The sequence below is a fragment of the Eumetopias jubatus genome, unplaced genomic scaffold, assembly GCF_037043125.1.
Source record: "Eumetopias jubatus isolate StellerSeaLion01/CBP00866 unplaced genomic scaffold, mEumJub1_p1.0 scaffold_9, whole genome shotgun sequence".
NCBI lineage: Eukaryota > Metazoa > Chordata > Mammalia > Carnivora > Otariidae > Eumetopias > Eumetopias jubatus.
In genome coordinates, this window is record NW_028274815.1 from 124,682,513 (window position 1) to 124,709,562 (window position 27,050).

Consider the following 27,050-nt stretch of genomic DNA (forward strand, 5'->3'; position numbering starts at 1 on the left):
TTCTTGCATGCGTGCATGCATTCAAAACAATATTTACTGAGTAGCTAGCTGCCTTGTGTCAGGCAATGTTCTAGGTGCTAGAAATACAAGTGTGAACACAGCAGTCCAGTCCCCTGATTCGCATTCATTCATGTATTGTTTCATTCAGCAAATGTTTATTGAGGGCCTACTATGGGCAAGGCAGTCTTCTTGGTCTTGGGATAATCAGTGACCAAACAACGGAATTTACATTCTGGTGAAGGGAATAGGCAATGCGTATTGTTTTTAAAGTCACGGATGTTGTGTGTTAGATGGGAGAAGTTTGATTGGTTCGAAGAAGAACCAACTCTAGGACAGGGCCCAGCAAACCATGGCCCATAGGCTACAGTTGGTGCTTCACTTGTTGTTTGTAAATAAAATGGAACACAGCTGTATTTGTTCGTTTAAATACCGTCTTGTGGCTACTTCCATGCTACAGCAACAGAGCTGAATAGTGACAGAGACTGTATGACCCACCAGCCAAAAAGATTTATTATCTGTACCTTTGCAGAAAAAGTTTGCTGACCTCTCCTCTAGCATACCCAAGGGAAGGTGTCAAAGAGGCAGTTGGGTATATGATTACAAGAGATATGTTATTAAAATAAACAAAACTCTGCCACTTATTGGAAAAGTGGACTTCCTTATCTGTAAAACGGGGTGGTGCCCGGTGCTCAGGCCGCCCCCTCTCACTGGAATGCTGTGGCCCCAAGTTATCCTCAGCTTTGCTACTTGCTGGGATTGTTTCCTCCTAAAGGGGAAGGGAACTCCACCACTCGTGGCTCATTTTTCCAGAAACACTGCCCAACCCCCAGGTGTATCAGTCCAGAAAGCTACCTGAACCTTAGAGTGACAGAATTTCCCAAGCAAAAACGCATGGGAATAATCATCATGTTTGTTCCCAGGTATAGTTTTAGTAAACAAAACTCACGGCTAATGTGACTGGCGGCCCTGGTCCCATTGTGATACCTCCGGCTGCTATTACCTAGGCTTTGCGGGGTCCAGGCCACCAGCGGGGCGTGTCTACACTCCCTCTTCCACCCCTGTTGCCGGGGCTTGGGAACTCCGCTGTAAAGAAAGGCTTCAAGTGGTATTGCATTCCTCCCATTCCTCCCCAATCCACATTTAACTTTAACTATATGGCTTTTTCATTTCCATTTTGTTTACATATGGTGTGAGCTTTTATTGTTTGTTTGTTTGTTTGTTTGTTTTGAAGAAGCATTGTGAGTCCAGGGAAAATGATAGCCCAACAAGAAGGCATAATTGTACTGATTTTCAGAAGTGCCGCCCGTACTCCAGCTCTGATGTACTGCGAGACATGAATCAGAAAGATTCTATTACACATCTCGGGGGCGGGCGACACAGGGGTGTTATCCAGGATGATTAATTTGACTTGGTCAGTATGGACACAGACAAGCCTGACAAAATTGCATTTCATTCCCCACTGAATTCATAAAATCGCTGTACACATAATCAGTTACGGCGCTGGGTGCCCTGCGCCAGTCGATGGGATTTCAGGTTTGGATAAGGTACCATTTTCCTTGTTTCCTTGTTTTGAAAACAGAGCCAGGAAACACTGAATTGAATGACAGTCTTTTCACTGAGATGTTCTCACAGGGTGTGGATTTTACTTGCGAAAATGGGAGGGTGGTAAGGCGGCTGTATCATTTACTGTCCCGACCAGGATAATTTTAGAGTAAAGGAGGGTATGAAGACCCTGAGTAGTACCCTGGGACATGAGGCATAAACTGGGACTGTCCCGGGCTAGTCAGGATCAATGTGTGTGCTGGGAGGGTGCGAATGGTGGTAGAGCATGCGTTGGCTCCAGATAGGGCATCTTGTCCTCGTTCCCATAAATGCTGCCTGAGTGACCCTGGGTAAGTCATTTTGCCATTTTGGACCTCAGTTTCTTCAGCTGTACAGTGGAAAAGATATTTAACACTTGTTTTGCTTTACCACCTGACTTTTTTTTCCCCTCCCTGTGCATGGGGGAGGGGGTCGTGTTGATTTTCTGTTCGTGTATTTTCACATCTGTTTCCTTACATCATTCTCTCAGCTGTTAGGTGGAGTTTCACAGATAAGGACACTCAGGAGTAGACAGTTTGGATAAACTGCCAGAGATCCCTTAGCCTGTAAGTGGCGGGACTGGAATTCCCCCAGGTCAGAGTAATTTCAAGGCCAATATTCTGTCTGCAGATCAAAAAAAAAAAAACAAAAAAAAACCCAGTACTCCCTGATTATGTGTTCCAAGAAACGGGAAGCCTTTTTTGGGAAAAATATTTGAAATACATAAAAGCATCTGGAACCCCGAAGTCCTGTGTCAACATAAGGTACTGTGCTGTCCCTCGGGTTATTTATTCAGCAGCCTGGATTTCTACAAGAAGGCAGAGGTCCATCCCTTGCTCTTTCCTCCCGGCTCATGGCCTTGGGGGCCGGCAGTGGGGATGAGGGCGGTCTGTCAGCTCTGTCCACCCCCATTTCCTCTGCTGCTGCTGGAGACCCTAAGGTTGGGCAGGATGAGGTGAGGTTAAAGGAGTAGGGTCAGAACCTCTTCCTGAAGGATGTCCTACCATCTGTGGCCCCTGATTTAGCAAATTTTTTACATACTGGTTCTTTTCCATGAGGCACCTGAGCTTGGACTCAGGCCACAGCTCACCTGTTACGGCCTGCTCCACAGCTAGTCTACCTGTGGTTGGAATTCCTGCTGCCGAGGCTTCTGTGCCCTCCTAGGCCACTGTCTTGGGTGGGACCCTGTTAGATACCTTCAGCTGGCTGCCTTCCTTAGCTTTCACTTGCTCCCCGGGACCGCCCATGCATCCTTGCCTTGCCAAACCACGCACATGCAGATTGTTCTCTCTCTCTGTCTCTGTCTCTCTCTCATGCTCTCTGTCTCTCTCTTCTGTTCTCTCCGTCTCTCCTGGCCCTGCCAGTTCAGGCAGCTCCAGCTAGCTTCCCACCTCCCCCAAACCTACCAGCGCCAGTGTCCACCTGAGCCTCTCAACTCTGGGTACACGAGCTGGGTCCCCCTGAGAGCTCTTTCTCACGGGGCTTCCCCAGGGAGGGAGGTGGTGCCACCTCCTGTCTGTGCTGCACCCTGAGTCCCAACCAGCTGTGCCACTGGGGCTCGAAGGTGGGGCTTCTCTACTCCTCTGGTTCCCCTCCCTCTTACACAGCGTTGGGGTGGGTGATGGAAGTGGAGTCCAAATGTCAGTCTGAGAACCTTCAGGAAACATGAACTGGATAAAGTAGGAAACCATCACATTGTGAAAGGTATGCTTCCCCAAGAAGGTATCATTAACTTGTAAATACTTAATGACATAGCTGTGAGATAGATGAAGCAAAAATGAACAGAAATATGAGAAGAAATGGATCAAATCACAATCATGGTAGACGTTTTTTACCTCTCTCATAAACCAAGGATCAATCAGAAAAAGAAAACTAATGTTATTTAGAAGATTTAAACAACATAATTAAGCTGGAAATAATAAACATGGATGAAAATTAGCTTTATACTGTATTACAAAGGAATATGCATTGACTTTCAAAGAATCAACATATTTTTCATCCCCTTTTGGGTATTCTCTCTTTTTTTATTTTTCTTGTCAGTGGTTTTGGCATTTGTTAGCCTTTTAAAATGCATTAGCTGTTTTATTACTCTTTCTTCTACTGACTTTTGGTTTATTTTGTTTGTGTCTAGCTTCTCAAGTTGAGTATTGAGTTTATTTTTTTCTTTAATAAATTCGCTTAGGTAAATCGTTACAAATTTTCCATTGTTCACTTCTCACGGGTTTTGTCAGGTAGTGTTCTCATTGTCTGTGATTTCAGTTGCAATTGCCTCTTTAACCCAAAAGTTATTTAGAAGATTGCTCTTAAAGTGTCCAAGGCTTTAGGAGCCTCTGCCTACCTCCATTTTTTTTTTCTGCTCCTCCTTCCTCTACCTTCTTTGTTTTTCTGTTAAAAACTAGGCTTGTGCATTTAGACAGTAGAGTGTGGTCTATATCATTTCTTCCTTTTGAGAAATTTGAGATCATCTATGTAGCTAGTACATGGTCATGTTTCTTAAGTGTCCTGTGAACATTTGAAAAGAATGGGTGTCCTTTATTCCCCTCTTTTTTTTTAAATTTTTTTATTGTTATGTTAATCACCATATATTACATCATTAGTTTTTGATGCAGTGTTCCATGATTCATTGTTTGTTCATAACACCCAGTGCTCCATGCAGAACGTGCCCTCCTCAATACTCATCACCAGGCTAACCCATCCCCCTACCCCCCTCCCCTCTAGAACCCTCAGTTTGTTTTTCAGAGTCCATCATCTCTCATGGTTCGTCTCCCCCTCTGACATACTCCCCTTTTCTTCCTCTCCTGTTATCTTCTTCTTTTTCTTTTTTCTTAAAATATGTTGCGTTATTTGTTTCAGAAGTACAGATCTGTGATTCAACAGTCTTGCACAATTCACAGCGCTCACCGTAGCACATACCCTCCCCAATGTCTATCACCCAACCACCCCATCCCTCCCACCCCCAACCATTCCAGTAACACTCAGTTTGTTTCCTGAGATTAAGAATTCCTCATATCAGTGAGGTCATGTGATACATGTCTTTCTCTGATTGACTTATTTCACTCAGCATAACACCCTCCAGTTCCATCCACGTCGTTGCAAATGGCAAGATCTCATTCCTTTTGATGGCTGCATAATATTCCATTGTGTATATATACCACATCTTCTTTATCAAGAATGGGTGTCCTTTAAATAGCAGAAGAAATCAAGAGGGTGACTTGTGTTTTTCAACTCTTCTACGTTACGGATGGATTTGTCAATTTTTGAAGAGAGGTGTTAGTGTGTCATCGTATTTATGGTTTTGTTGAATCTTCTTTGTACTTCTAAACAGTCTTTTACATTTTATATTCCTGTGGTTTATCAGCCTACATAAAAGTTTACATATGTCGTTTCTTCTTCATGGGTTGTTATCATTTATCAACTGAAGTACTCTTCTTAGTTCCTTCAGTGCTTTTGCACTGAATTGTACCGAATTTGTTATTAATTTTGCCACTTCTGCTTTTTATTTGCCTGCTATATCGGTTTACTTTTAACCTCCTGTGTCATTTTATTTTGGGCATGCCTATTATAAATGTCATGTGCTGGATTTATTTATTTTAACCAAAATATTGATCTTTTATCTTTTAATAAAAGAATTAAAATCATTCATATTTATTGTGATTAGTAACATTTAATTACTACTGTCATCTTATGAAGGTTCTTTATTATCAAGTTTCATAGTTCATCCCTATTTTATTTTTTTCTTTTCAGATTTTTGTTAGGTTGATCCAATTCTAGTTTCTTTTCCTTTGTTTTGGTTCCTCCAACAGTGTGGAATTTCTGCTTTCCCTTAAAATTATAAACAAAAATAGCTAATAAATGAACTCAGGAAACTTTCAGTGTAAGATCAACACACAAAAAGCAGTTGTGTTCCTATATACAATGCAATGAACAATCCCAAAAGGAAACCAAGAAAACAATTCCATATATAATAGTGTCCAAGAGAAGAAAATATGTAGAAATAAATTTAGCCAAGCAAGTGAGAGACTTGAACATTGAAAACTACAAAACATTGCTGAAAGAAATGAAAGAAGATCTAAATAAATGGGAAAGACATCCTGTGGTCATGGATTGGAAGTCATAATTTTGGTAAGATTGCAATATCATGCAAGCAAAGCTACAGATTGAGTACAATCTCTCTATCAAATCTCTACCAGCCTTTTTGGGCAGATGTGTCATAGCCAATCCTCAAATACATATGAAATTGCAGGGAACCCTGAATAGCCACAAAAAATCTTACAAAAGAAGAACAAAGTTGGACAACACACAATTCTACAAAGCCACAATAGTTAGAACAGTGTGGTACTATCCTAAGGAGAGATATACAGACCAATGGAATAGAATTAAAAGAATCTAGGAATAAACCCCTACATCTATAGCCAAATTGATTTTTGACAAAGGTGCCAAGACCATTCAGTGGGGACAGAATAGTCTCTTTACCAAATAGTACTGAGACAACTGGAGAGCCATGTGCAACATAATGAAGTTGGACTCCCAACTCCTGCCATATGCAAAAGTTAAGTCAAAATGGACCCATGACCTAAGCCTCAGAGCTGAAAAAGTAACAATCTTAGGGGAAAACATAGGGGTAGCCCTTCCTGACGTTGGATTTGGCTCTGGATCCTTAGGTATGACATCAAAAGCATGAGCAACAGAAGAAAAAATAGATGAATTCGACTTCATGATAATTACACACTTCTGTGCATCGAAGGACATTGTGAGGAAGGTGAAAAGACTCTACAGATTGGGAGAAAAATATTTGCAAGACATATATCTTATAAGGGTCTGTATCTAGGAATACGTAAAGAACTCTTTAATACAACAACAAAAAGACAACCTAATTTAAAGATGGGCAAAAGACTTGAATAGGCATTTCTTCAAACAAGATGTGCAAGTGGCCAAGAAACACATGAAGAAGATGCTCACCATCATTAGTCATTAGGGAAATACAAATCAAAACTGCAATAAGATACCATTTCACACCCTCTAGGATGGCTATAAAGAAAAGTAGTGGAACATAAATGTTGGTGGTGAGGATGTGAAGAATTTGAAACCCTCTCACATTGCTGGTAGGAATGTAAAATGTGCAACTCCTGTGAAAAATAGTTTGATGGTTTCTCAAAGTTAGACATAGAATCACCATAGACCCAGCAATTCCACTCCTCGCTATATGTGCAAAAGATCTGAAAACAGGGACTCTAACAAATATATGTATACAAAGCAGCACTATTCACAATAGCCAAAAGATGGAAACAGCCCAAATGTCCGCCACTTGATGAATGGATAAACAAATTGTGGTATTTACATACAATGGAATATTACTGAGCCGTAAGAAGGAATAAAGTGCTGATACACACTACAATATGGATGAGCCTCGAAAACATCATGCTAAGTGAAAGAAGCTGGAAACAAAAGGTCACATATTATATGGTTCCATTTATATGAAACTATCCAGAATAGGTAAATCCACAGAGACAGAATGCAGATTGGTGATTACCAAGGGTTGAGGGGCCAGGGAGAATAGAAACTGCTTAATGGGTATGAGGTTTCCTTTTGGGGTGATGAAAATATTCTGGAACTAGATAGAAGGGGTGGTTGCAGAACACTCTGAATATATTAAAAGCCATTGAAGTGTTAATTTTTATTTTAATTAATTTATTTTTAATAAATATATTTGTTAAGATTTTACTTATTTATTTGAGAGAGAGAGAGCACAAGCAGGGGGAGCGGCAGAGGAAGAGGGAGACAAGCAGACTCCCTGCTGAGCAGGGAGCCCGATGCGGGACTCGATCCCAGGACCCTGAGATCATGACCTGAGCCGAAGGTAGACACTTAACCTCTGAGCCACCCAGGCACCCCAAAGTGTTAATTTTTAAATGGTTAACTTTTTGTTACATGAATTCCACCTCAGTAAATTTAAAAAATTGTAACAAATGTATTTAAACAAATTTTCCTTACAATGTAAATAACTAATCAGCATCTGTGATTTCCTTCTTTACAGAAGACACAGCTTGTAGCCGAAATCCTCTAGATTTTTAGTTTGTGATCATTATTTTATAATCCTATGCTGTATCTCTTCTATTTTAGGAGTCCTTATGAAATAGTCACATTAAGTCCTGCAGTCACCTTCCTGGGGGACAGCTATTTTGAATGGATATAAACTGTTGGTTTCTGAGCTCACCACTCTTTCTAGAATCTCCTTTTTGGTTTTCCTTTTTTCTTTTTTTTTAGGATTTTATTTATTTGACAGAGAGAGAGTGCACAAGCAGGGGGAGTGGCAGGCAGAGGGAGAAAGAGAATGATGCAGGACTCGATCCCAGGACCCTAAGATCATGCCCTGAGCCAAAGGCAGACGCTTAACAGACTGAACCACCCAGGTGCTCCCTTCTCAAACCATTCTCTAGGTTTGAGCTTTGAGTATTTGTTTCAGAAAGGACTATTTAAAAGAATATGTATGTATGTATGTATGTATGTATGTATTACTTTCTATGGATGAATTTTTGATTCGTTTGTCATTTTATTTTGTTGTAGTAAGTGAAAGAGTATTTTTTTTTTAAGATTTTATTTACTTACTTGAGAGAGAGAGAATGAGAGATAGCACGAGAGGGAAGAGGGTCAGAGGGAGAAGCAGACTCCCCGCTGAGCAGGGAGTCCGATGTGGGACTCGATCCCGGGACTCCAGGATCATGACCCGAGCCGAAGGCAGTCGTGCAACCAACTGAGCCACCCAGGCGCCCGAAAGAGTATGTTCTGATAATTTCATAGAACATAAGCTTATCCCTGCAGCAAGCTTCTGGCCCATTGGATACTCTTAGATTCCTTCCTCTCTGTCCCCTCCTCTGTCCCCTCCTCAAGGCCTAGGGACCTCCCTTTTGCCCCCTGCTTACTCCCCTGCCTCAAGGAGTCATTACCTTAGACGTTTAATGAAGAGCTTTCCTCCTAGAAACTCCAGGAGAAGGCTTAGGCCTCCCTGACCAAAAAGGGCAAGCCACATGTTGGAATCAGCCTAGCATTCTTCCGTTTCTGGTGCGCGAAGAGCATGGCAGTCTGTCCTTCTGCCTGCCCCTTCTACCCCAGCCATATTGCTTTGTTATGAATTTCCATTCCTTAGTTATTTGGAAAGAGAAGCACAAATGGAGGAGTTGAGGAACAAGGTGATTCTAGCAGCCTCATAACCCACCTCTGCATGGTTGGGGGGCTCTACCCCTTTGCGTGTTGCTAAACTCCACATCCTGGCCCTGCCATTTGCCTCGATGCTTCCTACCTCCACTTCTCCCTCGAAAGGACAATCAGTTACAGTTTTTCATGCACCACTTCTGGGGAGGGAGGAACGCTGGACTGATTGAAACCACCTGTCCTACCCTTGGGTCCCAGCTAAGACAAGCCTTCTCCCAGCAGGGGGATCTTCGTGGTCTGCCAGTCTGTTCATTTCCTTCCTACTCTTGCTTATGGCATTTGATGAGAAGTTCATCTGTTCGGGGCGCCTGGGTGGCTCAGTGGTTAAGCGTCTGCCTTCAGCTCAGGTCATGATCCCAGCGTCCTGGGATGGAGCCCCGCATCGGGCTCCCTGCTCAGCAGGAAGCCTGCTTCTCCCTCTCCCACTCCCTCTCTCTGCCGCTCTACCTACTTGTGCTCTCTCTCTATCTCTGTTAAATAAATAAATAAAAATCTTAAAAAAAAAAAAGAAGTTCATCTGTTCATTCGTCCATTCATCCATTTACTTTTTGAACACTCATTACTGTTGAAGAAACTGGGGATACAGCAGTGAACAAAACAGATGAAAATCTCCTTCGTGGAGCTGGCATTCTAGTGGGGTGAGAGGTAATAAATCAATAAAATATGAAGAATGTTAGAAGGTGACAAACACACAAAAGTGATAAAAACAAACAGAAAATGGAGCATGGCTGGTGGTTTGTGATTTTAAGCCAAGCAGTGAGGTCAGAACTCCTTGGGAAGGGGATATTCGAGTAAACATGAGCAGCAAAGGAATGAGTTGTGTGAGTATTTGAGAGAAGAGTGTTCCAGAGAGTGGAAACAGTCAGTGCAAAGTCTCTGAGGCAGAATCATGACCAGAGTGGCGTGAACCGGGAGAATGGTGGGAGATGTCTGGAGGTAAGGGAGACGGAGGTGGGAGTGGGGGCACTAGACCACACAGCATGGGGTAGGAAGCCATTGTAAGGGCCCCCTTCTTACTCTGAGTGACAAGGGGACCGCCGAGGGTGGTGAGCAGGGGAGTGACGTGATCTGACATTTTCACAGGATAACTCTGGCCCCCGAGGGAGAAAAGATCTTAGCAAGAGTGGAGGTGGGGAAGCCCATCTCTTAGGGGGAGTGAGAAAGGAATCTTGAAGAAGCCTCAGACCCAGTGTGGGAAAGTGCTGGATTCGGAGTCACGAGACCTGGGTTTGAATCCCGTCCAAGACTTCCTAGCTATGTGACACGCCCACTTCCTCAGCTTCATCTTCTTCCCCTGCAGAATGGAAAGAATAGTCCTATGAGTTCTTTGCAGAACTGACGTGGGTTTGATGGAGGACGCGCTTGGGAAAGCTGGCTCCAGTGGCTGGCGCGCGGCAGGTGCTCGGTCAGAAGCAGTAGCAGAACGGGGTGGTAGTCAGGTGTCGCGCATTTAGGATTTGATTGCGTTCGAGGGAGGCATGTAGTGTTTGCATGTTTAGTTATTTTTAAGTGTGCTAATCGCCTCTTTAAATGAATTGTCATAATTGTGTTATTCCAATATTTTGATACAACAGATGCTCCTTTTTGCAAAAGGCTCTGGTTGGTTGGGCTGGTTCCAGTGTGTTGAGGTTTTGGTTTTTAAACGAAAGGAATGGACTCGTGTAGTCATTTAGCATTGGGCACCAGCCCCTGCTCCGGGAGCTGGGGGTGGGACAGGCAGGGAGGCAGTGGTGGAGAGGCACAAGCTACAGATTCCCTGAAGGACTTAGTCTGTCAGGAGGGACAGGTACAGACCCACCTAGGTGAGCTCTAAACTTAAAGTCTGGCACAGTCCCCATCTTGTGTGTGCATTCACCACATTCTGTGCATCTACTATGTGCCAGGCACTGTGCTAGGTGCTGGTGACCAGACAGTCTTACCCCTGCCCTCATAGAGCCTGGGATCGGGGGTGGGGGTCAGGGGACACAAGTAGAAAATAAGTAGGAATCAAAAATAATTGGAGGTGTTGTGATACTGGGGGCTACAGAGGGGGGATGTGAGGAGGGGAGTCTTGCTGCAGGATGGGCAGGCGAGCTGGGGGAGGCTTCCTGGGACCCTGCTTTCTGGGATGATATGATGGCTGTGGCCAAGTCCCACCTAAAGCCAGTCAGCCCCCAGCCCATCCCAATAGTCAGGCGCAAGACAGACCTCACCCCACGGCAGGCAGGCCTGGGGTGTGAGGAGTTCGGAATGCTCCCAGTGAGGTTACCGAGTGCGTGAGCTGCTGTCTACTTGCTGTGTGTTCTTAGGAAAGTTCCTTAACATCTCTGAAACTGAGCAAGAGCAGCAGGGGCAACAATGACAGCCGCCACCGAGGGGGCTGACTCCGCAGCAGGCAGTGTCCTGAGCAGTCCCCATATGTTGATCCAGTGACTCTTTACAGCTGCCCTGTAGCACCTGCCATTATTACCTTCTCCTCACAGATGAGGAAACTGGGGCACAGAGAGGTTAGGAGTGTGCCTGAGGTCACACACCTAGTGTGTGGCGGAGCCAGGATTCAAACCCAGGCCCTCTGGCGCTCGACCACACACAGCACTCCTGTGCCACAGGGACAAATATCACCCATGTCCACGGCCGCCACGAAGGCTGAGTGAGATGTATGCTCATGGCGTCTGCCCTGGGGCCTGGCTCATCATCCATTCAGCTAATTATTTTTGAGCTCTTACTTTGTGCCAGGTTCTGGGAAACAGGACCAACAAGGGCTGTCCTGGCAGAACTCAACAGTAAACATTAAACAAATAATTATGCAAGCAGTTCGCTAACTACGCGTTCGATGAGTGCTTCAGAGGGGAACGCAGAGCCACCTGAGGGGTGTGTAATGGGCTCTGACCCACTCTAGAGAGTATCAGGGAAGTCCTCTAAACCAACCTATTGCTGAGGCACGAGTAGGAATGAGCCAGATGAAGGGGGGATGTGTGGTGACCACAGCATTCCCGCAGAGGGAACAGCCCGTTTGAGGGCCTGGAGGCAGGCAGGGTCACTGTGGCTAGAAGGGTCATGGGGGGCAGCCATGTGAGGATGACAGGGCCATGTTTGAGACTGCGGACTTTATCCTCAGGACAGTGGGGAGCCATCAAAGCATGGTAAGCATGGGAGTGGCGTGGTGAGGTGATCATCTTTCTAGAGACCACTCTGCCTACGTGAGGGGGCTGGGTTGTGGGGGAAAAGAACAGGAGACCAGGACAGAGGCTGTGGCAGTTGTCCAGGTAGCAGATGGTGTGGCCTGGACCAGGGTGGTGGTGGTAGGAATGGAGAGAAGTGGGTAGGTTTAAAAGATAGTTCAGAGGAGTTTCACTGCATTTGAGGGGTGACCGAGGGTAAGCCCCAAGTTGGTGGCTTCATTAACTGCATGGAGGACCGGATGAGGGACACACAGGTGCAAGGTTGGGGAAGGGCAACGTGACTGCAGCTTTGCACATGTTTCCCTTGAGATGCTTGGGAGACACCAGGTGGGAATATCGGAGGGGGGGAGGTGTTTAGATGCTCACATCTGGAGCTCAGATGGGTGCCAAGACTGGAGGTGGAAACGTGGCACCTAGCTGGGAATTAAAACTGAGCCTGAGGTCCAAATGGGGAGAGGGTGTAGAGCAGGAAGGGAGAAGAGTCAGGACTGAGGCTGAGAAACTCCAGCGTGGAAGGTTGGGTAGAGGAAGAGGAGCTGGCATTGGAGAAGGAGAAGGGGGAGCAAGAAGGTGGGCAGCGTGAGGTCCTGGACGCTAACGGAGGGGCGTTCTCAAGAGGAAGGGAAGGGATCAGTTGGACCGCCATCGCTGAGGAGACAGTGAAATGCGGTGTGAAAACAGCTGATTGGATCTGGCACCATGGAGGCCCCTGGGCGGTGGAGGCAGATCCCAGTGGGCTGTGTAGTGAGTGGGAGATGAAGAAGAGGGGCTGAGAGGTGACGACAGCCTTTTTAGGAAGATGGGTGTGGACTGGGGAGGAGGTGGCGGCAGCTGGGGAGGGGTGGGGGCGTGTGCAAGACCAGAGAGAGGTGAGCATGTTTCAGTGCTGAGGAGAGTGGTCCAGCGGAGGGGGAGGCCAGAGAGCCAGGAGCAAGAAGGGTTCATGGGATGCCCAAGGTCCTTGGACAGAGGGGGAAGGTGAGGGGGAGGATCATTGCCTACATGGGCAGGGAGATTGGCTTTAGGAAGGAGGGATGGCTCTTCTGGCGTCAAAACAGGAACAAGTTGGGTACCAAATGGGCAAGTTTGTGGTTCTGGTGTCAGGATGCTGTTAGGGTTATTTTCTGTTTTCCCTGGGAAGTCGAGGGTGATTGGTCATCGGCACTGGGCGATGGCGCAGAGAGGGTGCTGGAGAATGAGGAGAGAAGACAGGCTGGGTAGAACCACCATGGAAATGAATAAGCTGGGAGGGAGTGGATCCCGGAGGCATGAAGACATCACACAGCTGGTGACCATGATTTCTGGTGAAATTTGGCCAGAGCTTGGCTCAGCTCTCTTGGTGATGGTGAGAAGGGGTGGGTGGTTGGGTTCATATCGTGGTGGGGGTTTTACTAGCCAGGTGCCAGGTGTAGAGGAGCAAGAGGGGCACAGCGTGCTTTCTCTCCTCCACCCATTTCTGATTACTCAGGGGTACTCTGTCTCCTTCTCCACTGTGCCCCCATATAGCTGTCTCCCTTCACCAAGCCCTGTACCACTCATACCCTTAACCACAATGTTATACCAGTTCACCTATGGACCCTGTCTTGGAGGAGATGCACTTAAGGGCAAAATTACATTAACACCTACATATGTGCCCCAAAGTGCATCAAAATACAACCTGAAAAATCATTTTCATCCCCCCCAGGGTGCCCATGTTAAGATGTTTGGAGGGTTCTCTCTCTCTCTCTCTCTCTCTCTCTCTCTCTCTCTCTCTCACACACACACACACACACACACACACACACACACACACACACACACACACTCTTTCTGTCTCCCTCTAGCCCCCTCTCGCCCATTCTCCAGTAGAGACATACCAGTCTTTAAGCACAGAGTGTTCAGAATGTATGTATTTGGAGGGTGGGCACTGGGTGCACAGCGGACAGAGTCTCAACGTGGAGGACTGGTGCCTGGAGACTCCTTGGAGACGCTGCTGTGTCACAGGAGAAAGGGGTGGATCAGACCCAGTTCCCGCCTACTGTTGAACCTGACCGAAGCCTCTAGATCTTGATTTTCTGATCTGTCAAATGGGGATAAATATAGGATTCTTTTAAGAATTAGAGATTAATTATATGTCAATTATATCTTAATAAAGCTGGGAAAAAATCGTTCAACTGGGGAACCCTGGAGACATTCATGTCAAGGTAGACTTACCTGGAGAATTAGGGAGATAACTCACACCAGGGTGAACACACTTGGGGAATTAGAGAGACATCCCAGGTCATATTAGACACACATTTGTAATTAGGAAAATACAGGAGGTCATTATAGACATGCCTGGGGTATTAGGGACACATTCCATAAGAAATGTGTCCTAGGAAATTATGGAACAAAAAACAGATTTAGAGATGGTGCCCATATAAAACACCCTGCATCATGGCTGGTCAGGAGTCAGGATGGTTATTATTCTGGGTAAGAAATGGTAAGGAAGAGACTTGGTTTGGGATCCTGTGTCAGATAAAGTGCTTTTGATCTTCACAGTTTAGAGGGAGGTGTTAATTTGCCAAGCTCATCAATATCAAGGCTGAACCAAAGCCTATTTCTTGGTCCCTGAGCCTTCAATTTGGCAGTGACTTGGCCCCTACTCTAAGGATTATGAGGACCCAGATTCCCAGGATCTGTGTTACAGACAAGACGTGTCTTCCTTTGGCGACAGTGTAAATTGGAGGAAGAGGGAGGTAACTGGAGTGAGGCTTCTTTGTGACTTTGGGCAAGTAAATAGTTTGTAAAGTGCTTGTACCTGGCACATACTATATGCTCAATAAATGCTAGATATTTATATTCCTTGACTGAAAAAAAAAAGGCTTGAGGAAATTGTTTTCAGCAGACCTGAGACCTACCAGGACATGGTTTCCACCTAAGTGTTGAGCTTGATCAGGAGGGACTGAGTCTTCCTTGGGTCCCTCTCCTGGCCATTCTGTTAATCTCGGGCACCAGCTGTGGGTCTTCCATTGAATTAGATTCAAATCCCACAGATACTGATTCAAGAAATGCAAGGTTTTTTTTTATTTTTTATTGTTATGTTAATCATCATATATCACATCATTAGTTTTTGATGTAGTGTTCCATGATTCATTGTTTGTGCATAACACCCAGTGCTCCATGCAGAACGTGCCCTCTTTAATACCCATCACCAGGCTAACCCATCCCCCCACCCCCCTCCCCTCTAGAACCCTCAGTTTGTTTTTCAGAGTCCATCGTCTCTCATGGTTCATCTCCCCCTCTGACTTACTCCCCTTCCTTCTTCCCCTCCTGCTATCTTCTTCTTTTTCTTTTTTCGTAACATTATGTTGCATTATTTGTTTCAGAAGTACAGATCTGTGATTCAACAGTCTTGCACAATTCACAACGCTCACCATAGCACATACCCTCCCCAAGGTCTATCACCCAGCCACCCCATCCCTCCCACCCCCCACCACTCCAGCAACCCTCAGTTTGTTCCTGAGATTAAGAATTCCTCATATCAGTGAGGTCAAAACAATGACTCTTGATAAGAACAGTGAGCTTTGTGGCATTTTAACTTGCCCTAGTCCTGTTCCCTGCCCTCCAGCCCTTTCTCACATCCCCGCCAACATCTGTCGTTTCCTGACTTGTTAATTTTAGCCATTCTGACTGGTGTGAGGTGGTATCTCATGGAGGTTTTGATTTGGATTTCCCTGATGCCGAGTGATGTTGAGCACTTTTTCATGTGCCTGTTGGCCATTTGGATGTCTTCTTTGGAAAAATGTCTGTTCATGTCTTCTGCCCATTTCTTGATTGGATTATTTGTTCTTTGGGTGTTGAGTTTGATAAGTTCTTTATAGATTTTGGATACTAGCCCTTTATCTGATACGTCATTAAGAAATGCAAGGTTGTTTTAACATTAGAGAAACCAAGTGAAGAATTTACCATATTAACTGAATTAAAGGAGCAAAGTCGCTTGGGCTTTCAGTAGATGCAGGGAAAATGAGTCCAATAAAAGTAAAACAAAAATAACAACAAACCACGCACAACTGAAAGAAAAATAAACACCTTCTTTTTTTTTTAAATTTTTTTATTGTTATGTTAATCACCATATATTACATCATTAGTTTTTGGTGCAGTGTTCCATGAAATAAACACCTTCTTGACAAACTAGCAATGCCCTCACGCTGTTCCAGAACGCCTGTAAGAACCTATGGCAGACATTGTACTTAGTGGTAAAACACTGAGATCTTTAAGTTAAGGAAGAAAGCAAGGCTGCCCACTCTCACCATTTCTATTCAGCATTGTACCGGAGCTTCCTGATCAGTGCAGTGAGGGGGAAAATGAACGAACAAGGATTGGAGAGGAAGGTGTCCGGTATGGCTCCTAGCTTGTGCTTCTGGAGGTGTCTTTGTACCATTTACCGAGATGAGAAAGACCAGGAGAGAACCCAGTTGGGCTGGGTGTTCAGGGCACACAAGGGAAAGGTGTCCAACTGCCCTGGAAGACCACCAGGCAGGGAATCAGAATACTTCAGCTCCATTCCCAACTCTGATTAACCTTGGATGAGCCACTTTCCTTTTGGACCTGGATTTTCCCATCTGTAAAATGGGTGGGTGTGGGAAGATGGACTCGTGGTGGGCTGCAGTGTCCAGATCTGGTGGGAAAATGAAGAAGACAGGAACAAGAATGGGTCCCACTCTCCAGGGGAGCAGGTTTTGTATACAGACCCTCTAGTGGGAGGGAGCACCCATTTGGAGATGGGGCAAGAATCTGACCAAGTCATAGGGCCATCGTGACTGTCTGCCTTCCAGGGAATCATCCCTTCTTTCCTTTGTCAAGAAGTTGTTACTATTTTGTTGCTCTTGTTGGTCCTATTAAGCATGTTCTGCAGTTGTAAGACACTGACTCCCAACAACATGCCCTTTTGATGTTTTAGACCTACAACAGCCAGAGTGAGAGCAACGAAGACTATGAGATCCCCCCGATAACACCTCCCAACCTCCCTGAGCCATCCCTCCTGCACCTGGGGGACCACGAAGCTGGCTACCACTCGCTGTGTCACAGCCTCACGCCCAACGGACTGCTCCCTGCCTACTCCTACCAGGCCATGGACCTCCCAGCCATCATGGTGTCCAACATGCTGGCCCAGGACAGCCACCTGCTGTCGGGCCAGCTGCCAACGGTGAGTCCCTGTCACCCCCCATGGTTCAGCTGGATCCAGCAGGGAAGGGGCTTGAGAGGGGAACAGAATGCCAATGTTTTGATGAGGACCCTCTGCTTGTGTGCAGGGTGTGGGCTCGGATGTTTGCGTGGGGTCTGCAGAATATGAGGGGTGGGCATGGATGGTAATTTGTGTCTTCACACGGGTAACTTCTGGAGCTCTGTTTATAGTATCTTGGTAGTATTTGTTTTATTGTTATTTCTAATAGTATAATCTCATTTTTATTTTATAATGGCTTTATTGAGATATAATTCTCACACCATACGGTTCACCCATTTAAAGTGTACAGCTCAATAGATTTTACACAAGGTGGCATGACTATCAGCACAGTTCATTTTGGAACATTTTCATCACCCCCCCCAAAAAATCTTATACCACTTAGTCCTCATTGTCAACCCCCCACAACCCCCAGCCCTAGGTAACCACTAATCTACTTTCTGTCTCTAGATATTTGCCTCTTCTGGACATTTCATATAAATAGAATCATAATATTTTTAAAATATTGTACCTTGTTTCTTGTTTAAGCTGCCAGGGAGAAGGGAGATTGCTGAGTTAAAGTTTTCAGGATAAGTAGAAAATCAGCAGGCAGGTTAGGACAGGAAAGGACCTTCCAGTTTGGGGGAACAGCATGTATGAAAGCAAGAGGCAGGAGGGCTCATGTCATTCTTGGGGACAGCATGTGGTTCATTCTCTTTATAGGGCAGGAGAAAATGGACCTGGAGCCCGAGAGAGAGAAGGAGGTGAAAGAGCTAGTAGCCCCTGGATCATAAGGGTCCTGAATCCCATGCTAAGGAGATAATGGCTGATTTGAACAATCAAGAGCTGTAGAAAACTAGTAGAGCATTTTTGGTATAATAGAAAAAGTCCCTTAAGGGAATTCTAGCACTTCTCCTGAATAACTATGGTTATTTTTGTTTGTATATGATATTATATACTAGTTACAACTCTTTTAAGTTCATTCCTAAGTGACAGGAACCAAACTCAAACTAGCTTAAGCAAAAAAGACTGAAATATCCAGGGGTGGACAAGGGGTTTCAGGTATGGCTGGATCCAGAAACCCCAGTAGTGCCATTAGGGCCCTGTCCCGTGCCCATTTCCACACAGCAAGCATGATGGCTACTGTAGCCGACATCTTCCCTGACGTCTCTGGCAAGTGACCGTTTGGGTCTTCCAGGGAGGACCATGCTGGAGAACAGCCGGACCAGCAACCATTGTGTCCAGGAGGAAGCAATCTTCGATTCTGTCAGCTTGGGTCACAGACTTACCTGTGGCAGGGGAGGAGGGACTGCATAGCTGATTTCCTATCAAAATCACGTGGTGTTGGGTGGATCATGTTTATCTCTGCAGAGAATGCTCAGAGGCCACAGATGCCTGGGACCTTCGGACATACAGTGTATACTGTAGCAATCTTGACAGTGTTTTATTTACTGTTTACTCTTACTACCACCAAATCTCCTTGCTTAAAAAAAAAAAAAAGCTGGTATCCTCTATGTATTTCTGTAAGCTACATCACATTTTTTCCTTCTTTGAATCCAGGTGAGAAATAAAAGGAGGGAGGGGTGTTCCGGGTCAGGCTAAAGTGCTCAGTGAAAATTGATACTCCGTTTCTTGAGGAATAACTTTCTTTGGGGCCCATCAATAATGCAGGCCCTCCACTTCCTCTTCTCTAAGAGACCTGAAGATTCCAGAGCCATACGGTTTTAATTCCACTTTGTTAGAGTGATGTGCTTTAGCCATCTGCCCAGCTCATCGCTCACAAAACGTCACTACTCGACTGTCCCTGTTGGGGGGTTATGGTAGCACAAGCAAGGGAGGGTCAGCAGACACCTCCGGTGTGTGCCCTAGGGAAGGCTGGGAGTGCAAGGGTTGGTATGGCTGCTGTCCTGGGCCCCGGTCCTTCTGGCCTTTGGTGCCGGTGGGCAGGAGAGACTGTGGGGGGGGTAGTGCTTCGTGTGTGGGCTCTTGAGTCCCGCAGACCTGCCTTAAGTCCTGGATCCACCTCTGGAGCTTCATTCCCTTGCGTTGGGATCCTGACAGTACGCACCTCAAGACTGCAGTGGAGTGTATTTGAGATAATGTGTGCAAAGTCTTAGAAAAATGCCTGGCAGAGAGTAAACAATCAGGGAATCTTTATTATTTTGATTATTAGTAATCAAAGTGAATTCCCACTGTAAGCAAATAGGGACGTTTTCCCATGAGTCTCATTTACCTAAAGGAACAGATTGCAGATACGCCAGGTACCTTTGGAGGGTCACCTGGTTATAATAGCTCTGATAATTGCAAAGAATGTTGTCTGTATGTCAGAAATGACCTTCTGATCACTCCTCCTGGGATACGTTTTGGTTGGGCTTGGTCCAAATAGGCACTTTGAGGTCATTTTCCAGATTTCTTTAAAACTAGCTCATGTTAAAGACGCTTCACAAATTCTTCCATTAATCAGTTGTCAAGGGCTCACTGAGTTTTATATTCCCTCGTTCTATAATGGAAGAGAAGCCAAGCTGTTTTGTCCAGGGGAGGGCTACTGGACCCAAATGGGAAACTCGATAAGCACGTGTCCATCATGTCCATCTGCTGGGACTCTCCGGTGAAGAGACACAAGGCAGCCTTAGAGAGAAGTTTTTCAAGTGTGTCCGAGCGGTAGGAGGCAGGCGTGTGTCTGTGCGTGTGTGGACGTGCATCCTGAAGGTGGTGCTAGAATTTGTGTCGCCACCTGCTAGGTGTCAAGCACAGTGCAGAAGTCTTTACAAACTGTTTACACGCTGCTCCCAAGAACGGAGGGAGGCAGGGATCATTCCATTGGGAAACGGAGGCTCGGAAAAGGCAGGCAATACCTGCTCGAACAAATTGTCCCAAACGTGGTAGTTTAAAGCAGCCAGAAATTGGTTCTCTTAGAGCTCTGGAGGCTAGAAGGTGTCAGGAGGGGTGAGTTTCCTCTGGAAGCTCTGGGGAGAATCCCTCCTTTGCTGCTTCTAGCTTCTAGAGGTGGCTGGCTATCCTAGCTCGTGGCCACATCGCTCGGACCTCACGTGGCCCCCTCTCTCTGTCCGTGCAGTCTCCTCTGCCTTTCTCATAAGGACACGTGTGATAGTATTTAGGGATAATCCAGGATAATCCGGCCATCTCAAGAACCTTCACTTAATCATACCTGCAAAGACTCTTTTCCCAAATACGGGTTCCAGGGATTAGGACCTGACATAGTTGGGGGGCTGTTTTCAACCTACTGTGGTGATCACCCGTGCAACAGTCTTTATTACGAGCCTCCTAAGTCCCAGGCAGTGTTCTGAGCCCTGGCTCTACAAGATGCCCTTGAGGAACACCTGGTGCAGGTGGAGAGACAGGTGAAGTCCCCACTTCTGGAAATGTAGTAAATGCTCTGAAAGAATCGGTGCATGCTGTTGTGTGTGCCCAGAAGAGGCACCTCTAGGAAGTGATGACCTGACACATAGCAGGTTCTAGACGTAAACACGTTATGAGTAAATGAGTGAAAGAATGTCACACAGTCATTAAGAAACCAAAGCAGAACTCGAGCCCAGCTCTATCTGCTACCGTGCGCCTCTCAGTTTTACCAGGTGCCTGAGAGATGGAGCAGGGCCGCAGGTGGCCCAGAAGGTGCTCTGGTGGCCAGGAGGTCACAGATGCTGTTTGCACAGACTGAGATGCGTCAGGGATGTCATCCCTGGAGAGGTGGGTGAGGCCAGGGCGTCTTGACGACCATCTCAGGTGTGCCAAGCCCTTCTGGCTCTGGTCCCAGAGGCCACCGATTCCTCTGGTCCCCTGTCCCGGCCTGGCGGCCTCCTGACATGCATGGCAGTCAGCTTTTCTGCTTTTAAGGTATGGCTGCTGGCAGGAATCCTGTGCAATATTGGAATTGGGCCCCTCTTACAAAATTAAATATGCTTAAAGCTTCTCCCTCGACTTCAGAGTCTTAACTGATTAAACATTCATTTCCAAGACAAAAAGAGTCAATTTAGTATGAAAGATACATTTTGCCGGTTTAATTTAAAGCACTGCACCTCCATCTGACCCCTATTTTCATAACTCAATAATTTTATCCTGTGTTGATTGTCTCATTTTGAGAGAGATATTGTATGTATAAATCAGTTTCTAAAATACCCAAAGAAACTAGAAGAGTGGAATTTATTAAGCAGCCTCTGTTAAGTCTGAAATAATTTATTTTGGAGTCGTCCTTGGGAAATGTTCGAGCTTATGGTCCCGGCATACCCAGGAGAGGCATTATCCTGGGAAGGGACAATGCTGGGTGTTGCCAGACCAGTCCCGGGGAACCTATACCTCCTGCGAGATCAGAGAGAGCCCGGGGAGAGCCTCGAGTGGGTGGAGGCGGGCCCAACGGGAGAGGAGCCCTGGCAGAGCTGTCCCTACTCCAGCCGTCGGTGCTGGCCATTTGGGAAGTCGGGGCGTTTCCCCAAGCCGAGCCCGGTGGGTGGCTGGAGCTGGGTGGTGCAGTTTCGGGCCTCGGTTAGCACGGGCTTGGCATGCAGCTGGCATTCAAGTGTTCTCTCCCAGAGTTGACTCTTGATTGCTTTCTCTGGGGCCTCGGACAAGTCTCTTCTCTCCCAGCCTCAGTTTGCCCATCTATGAAATGGGGATTGGGGTGCCAACTGTGGCGAACTCACAAATGGGAAAAGCGGAATAGTGGCTCTGTCAGCTATGACACCCTGGACAAGTATATGGCTTTGAGGTTGGATAGAGCCTCCGCCAGCACCACCACCCATGCCACTCGCCCGGGGGGCTCAAGTCTTACCAACCTGGATCAAAATCCTGAGTGCTAGACTGGTAGTTTTAGATCTTTTGTGTTCTGGGTCCCAGTCCCAAAGCATCTTGCTAGGAGTGGGCTAGGAGCCATGGCACAGGGACCCCATGCCAAGGGAAAGGTCTTTCCATGCTAGTGTCCTGGGGCAGGCTTTCAGGGAGGGGGCTGGGCAGTCCTTGGTTGCCACTTCAGCCCCCTGCTTTAGAGGTGGTTCCCATGAGAGAGCCTGCAGTGCTGAGTTGGGCCTGGAGGGTGGGGCAGGGCTCAGAGCTTAGGAGCAGGGCCTGTGTACTGACTCTGGGTAGTCCTTGATATACTCCTAACACCCACCCCCCCATCTTCCTGTTCTCTGTTCTTCCCCTCCAGTCTCCTCTCTCTCTCCTCCTCCCTTCCCTGCCTTACCCCTCCTTCCCCGAGGAGATTTGGTCTACCTCTGTGTGACTCTCACAAGCTGAGATGTAGGGGATTCCCCTCCTGAGTCCGAGGAAAAGGGACCTAAGACACCCCCCTCAACCTTGTCTGGATGACTGAGCTACAGGGGGCAATGGAGACCCTCCCAACCCAACCTATTTGTTTTATTATCCTTAATGCATTTAATTTGTTTTTTGTTTTGTTTTGGTTTGGTTTGGTTTGGTTTATGATTGTTATCAGTTAGTTTTTGCTGTGTAACCAGCCACCTCAACACTTAGAGGCTTAAAGCAAACAATGAACTCTTACTAATTCTTGTGATTCTATGGGTGAGTAGGTCTTCTGATCTGGACTGGCTTGGCTGATTCCTGAGGTCAGCTTGCAGGCTTGGCTGGGACCGCCTGGTTGAGGACGATCTTGTTCACATCTTGGCAGTTGACCCGACGTCGGCTGGAACCAGTGGTCTCTCATCCCACGGTGGCCTGGCTCTGTTCACGTGGCAGTGGCCACAGGGTTCCCAACAGCATAAAGGAAGGACAGATCGCAGGGTGCAACCACTTTTCAAACCTCGACTCACATCACACTTGCTGATGTCCTCTTGGCCAAAGCCAGGCACATGGCCATGCCTAGGTTCAAGGAGTGAAGAAATAGGCCCCACTTCTTGAAGGGAGAAGTGTCAGCGTCATGTTGCAGAAGGGTGTGGATGCAGGGAGGGCAGGAATTCGTGGCCATTTTCATGATCTATTGTGGTATCATTTTGTTTTGCTTATGTGCTTTTGTTTTCTTGACGTTTGGTATCACCTGTGAGTTAGGAGCATGGGTTCTGGAGTTAAGCTAACCCAAGTTCAAAACCCAGCTCCACCATTTGTTTCTTTCCACACTGTGACTCAGACCAAGGGGTTAATCCTCCGTGAGCCTCAGTTTCTTCAGTTTCTACCTAAAACTGAGGTAATGTTACTTGCCTCATAGGAATGTGTGAAGATTGAACGATCGGATGTAGGAAAAGTGCTCAGCCCCGGTGCCTGGCACACAGTAAGCACTTATAATAAATGTGAACTACTCTATTAATTATTCATTTTGCTCATGGGGTTTGGGTGGCTTCAGCCTTGTATCTACGTTTGTCCAGCCAGAACTGCTGGGAGTCGGCTTTGTTGGGGCAGGAAGTAGTCAGGCTGGCTCAATGCCAGGGCCCAGGCCCAGAGGTGGGTGCCGAGAAAGGCAGGTCAGAGGCTGAGGTACAGGGGGTAGGGAGAGGGCCCCAGCTGGAGAGTGGGCTGGAGGAAAGCGTATTACCTCCGCCAAGACCACAGCTGGGGCCCAGAGCTTGAAAGCAACTGAGAAGTGACAGTCCCACTGCGTGCCAAGAAGGCGAGGGCCCCAAACCCAGCTTCTCTGGGCTGCTTGACCAGTGGCACAATCCATCTCAGTAAGAACAAGGGGTTCATGGGGATACTCCAGCTTGGGCTTTTCCTGGGGGCCGTGTTTTTATCTAATTCCTCTCTGGGGGTGGGCATGGGGGTGCAGATCTCACAACAGGCCCCTGAAGATCCTTAAGTGGGGGTAACCAGAGGCCCACGGGTTTCTTTATATTTAGCCAAGTCCGGATGCAACTCCCGCCCCCTGTTTTTTCAGAGGCAGTAAGCGAAAGAAATATGTCTTTTTACATTTTATAAAACTCAGAAAAATGGCTTTAAACAGCTTTTGCTCTCCTGCTATAATTATTTATTTTCAAACACCCCTGCAGGGGACTGCTCCGTTTTCTTATCCTGCACTCTGCTTTCTCATAAATGAACCATCACTTCAATAAATCATTATGAAAACAGAGACTAACACCAGCTCTGAAAGGTTGAAAGATTTATGTAACACATTTATGTTTCCCATTTTCTCATTCTGGTACTCGGCTGCAAAAGCTAAGCTAATAAAAGCCGCTATTAATATTTCTTGTTGCCTAGCAACCCCAGAGCGGGAGTAATAGCTTCAGCTAGAAAAATAGATGACCGATAAGGAAAAATTCAATTCTTTTATTATCTCAGGGGGAAATGGCCTTTTACTGGAACATTATGATGTACGAGTGTGAAGTTGAACACAAAAGATTTTTGTGTGTTTGTTTTTCTATCTTTAATGAACATTATCTTACCTCCACTAACTCTTTTAGGGCACTTCTGTTTTCCTCCACCCTCTCCTGCCCCCCCACCCCATCCCTCATGCTTAATTTAGCAGCTATAGTAGTTAAGAACCTGTCAGCATTTTTTAGTTTAAAAAGGTTTTTGCAGAGGTTTATAACTCGGTCATAAAAATTCACTCCCTGTTAAAACTCAGGCCCCTGATAAGCCAATACACAGGCTAGTTCTCTGCGAGCAGGCTCCCGTTTGTTGAGAGATAAGACTCGTGGTTTTCACCAAGAGAAAGGTCGGAAAAGAACAGAATGTGTTCTTTTCCATGTCCCAGTTTTCTTTGGAACCCAGGGACGCTGTCTCTCCTGAGAACTGTTTGCTCTAAAGCTTGAGGCGTGTTCAAAGGGGGAAAAGAGGGCTCGTAGGCATTTATTGAGTACCTGCTGTGTACAGACTTGGTCCCCTTGCCTCCTCCCAGCAATCTGTTAGTATCCCCATTGTTCAGATGCAGAAACTGAGACTAGAGGCCAAGCAATGGCCAAGCAGTGTTGCCACGATGTCTCACCCCTCTGTGCTCTAGCGGAGGGTTTCTTAACCCAGCACTACCACCATCTGGGATGGGAAGGTTCTCTGTGGTGGGGGGCTGCCCTGGGCATTGTAGGATGTCTGGCAGGGTCCCTGGCCTCTACCTGCTACCCCTGGCCTCTGGTAGCCCGCCCTCAGTCAAAATCACAATCAAAAATGTCTCCAGTCAGTGCCAAATGTCCCCCGGGGAACAAAATCAGCCCTGGTTGAGGACCCCTGCTGGCTGTTTCTTTGATTTAGGAGGATCCACCCCCTTGTCAACCCGCTGAACCCCTTTTCCTGCATTCGGATCCAGCTCAGAAGTCACCTTCTCTCTGAGGCTGTCGGGATGCTCTGGGCTGGGAGTGGGTGAGACCAAGTGAGGCACTTGCCTCAATCTAAACATTGAAGGGAGCACCAAAAATCTCAGTAATCAAGAGAAACAGTATCTTACTGTGATAGTTTTTAAAATCAAAATTACCACACACACACACAAAAAAACACTCTATGATGAACAGTATATGAAAAGTACAAATAAGGGTGGGATCAGTCTGCGTTCATGGAGACAGGGGGCTGTCCGTTCGAATGTCCGTCTGTGCTACCAGTCTGGGACAGCCTGAAGGCTGGGTCAGTGCGGAGGCCTTTCTCTGGCACCAGCATCTGGCAAAGGGCCTGCCTTAGCGGATCACCCTCAATGTCTGTTCATTGACGGAATGAATGGGAGAAGAGAGATTGCGTGTCCAAGGTCACAGAGTGAGAAGAAGGGTGGGGCTGAAACTTGAAGGTGAGCCTCTGACTCTGAGCTCCGTGCTCTCTGCACCCTTCAGGCTGTGCACAGGTGAACGGAGGTTGCCTGAGGAGTGAAACCTAAGCCACAGAGGATTTGAAGATGCCCCCGGAGTGCTCACAACCTGGGGGAGGGGCCGGGCCACAGCAGCCATGATCTTACCGTGCTGTCCACTTGGCTCTCCCTGTGGCTCTCATTTCAGCCTCACCGCCCCGTTGGCAGGCAGGAGAGCATCGCCAAGAACGGAATCACGATGGCCAGCCCCTGGGCACGCTCTGCGTGCTCACTGTGGGCAGAGATTCCTTATCTTGGCCTTTGGAGGGCAAAGACCACATCTGGTTTGACCCCAGCTCCTCTTGGCAGACTTTTCTCCTCCATAGTGGCTGAATTATCTCTGACTGTAGTCTGCTAACATTTATTTAGCACTTATGCTGTGCTTGGCACCCCCTTAAGCCCTATTTGTTATCTCATTTCATCCTTCAGCCCGAGAAGGAGGTACTCTTATTGTTGCCACTTTACAGATGAAAAAACAGAGGCACAGAGAGGCGAATCACTTGGCTACCCAACTGTCAGTGGTGGCGCCAAGATCTGAGCCTGGCAGGCTGACTCCCTGGTGTCCCAGTATCCACCCTGACAGCCTTCAAACGAGTGAGGGAATGAATAAGGGAGCGGGCCAGCCAGGATTGAGACCCACGTTATCTATTTGACTCCAAGTCAAGCCATTCATGTTCATAAGGAAGCATAGCATGAAATATGAAGTGTCAGCTTGGAATAAGGAACAGATGAATACTGAGGAGTTCAGAGGAGAGTGGGAGCGGGGAGGGCTTCCTGGAGGAGGTAGCCTTGGGATTGGGCCTTAGGGGCCAGAGAACAGCAGCAGAAGCCTGAAAAGAGGAAACTTCACACCTGTCCAGACTTCCTTGTTCACATCCAGTCAACACCCCTTCTGTTGGGATTTGCAAAACAGTTTGTGATGTTTTATGACCACTTAGGTGCCCTCTGGTGGCCATCCTCACCACCCCCCGCCGGGCTCCTAATCCGAGCCGTGACCCTCTGGCCGTGAACGGTTGCAGGGGCCAGGCATTTAGCTTCCATTCTGGGCGAGATGCCAAGCTTGGCAGACTACCTCTCCCTCTGAGACCTGCTCCTGAATCATGAGGGAGAATTCAGGGAAAATCACAGCAGCATCCGTCAGCTGCAGCTTCAACATTACCCAACATGATGGCCCTTTCCTCCGAGTGCATATTCA

At 46.8% G+C, this 27,050-nt stretch overlaps 1 protein-coding gene across 4 annotated transcripts in view; it reads left to right on the top strand.

Moving 5' to 3' along the window:
- The window catches only part of TOX2 (TOX high mobility group box family member 2), a 133,361-nt gene that overhangs the window by 70,148 nt on the left and 36,163 nt on the right, over nt 1-27,050 (top strand). For all 4 annotated transcript variants that reach the window (XM_028122020.2, XM_028122019.2, XM_028122024.2 and 1 more), the window contains exon 3: nt 16,873-17,118. In XM_028122020.2, the coding sequence (XP_027977821.1) occupies nt 16,873-17,118 (246 nt within the window). The remainder of the gene's footprint in view (nt 1-16,872; nt 17,119-27,050) is intronic.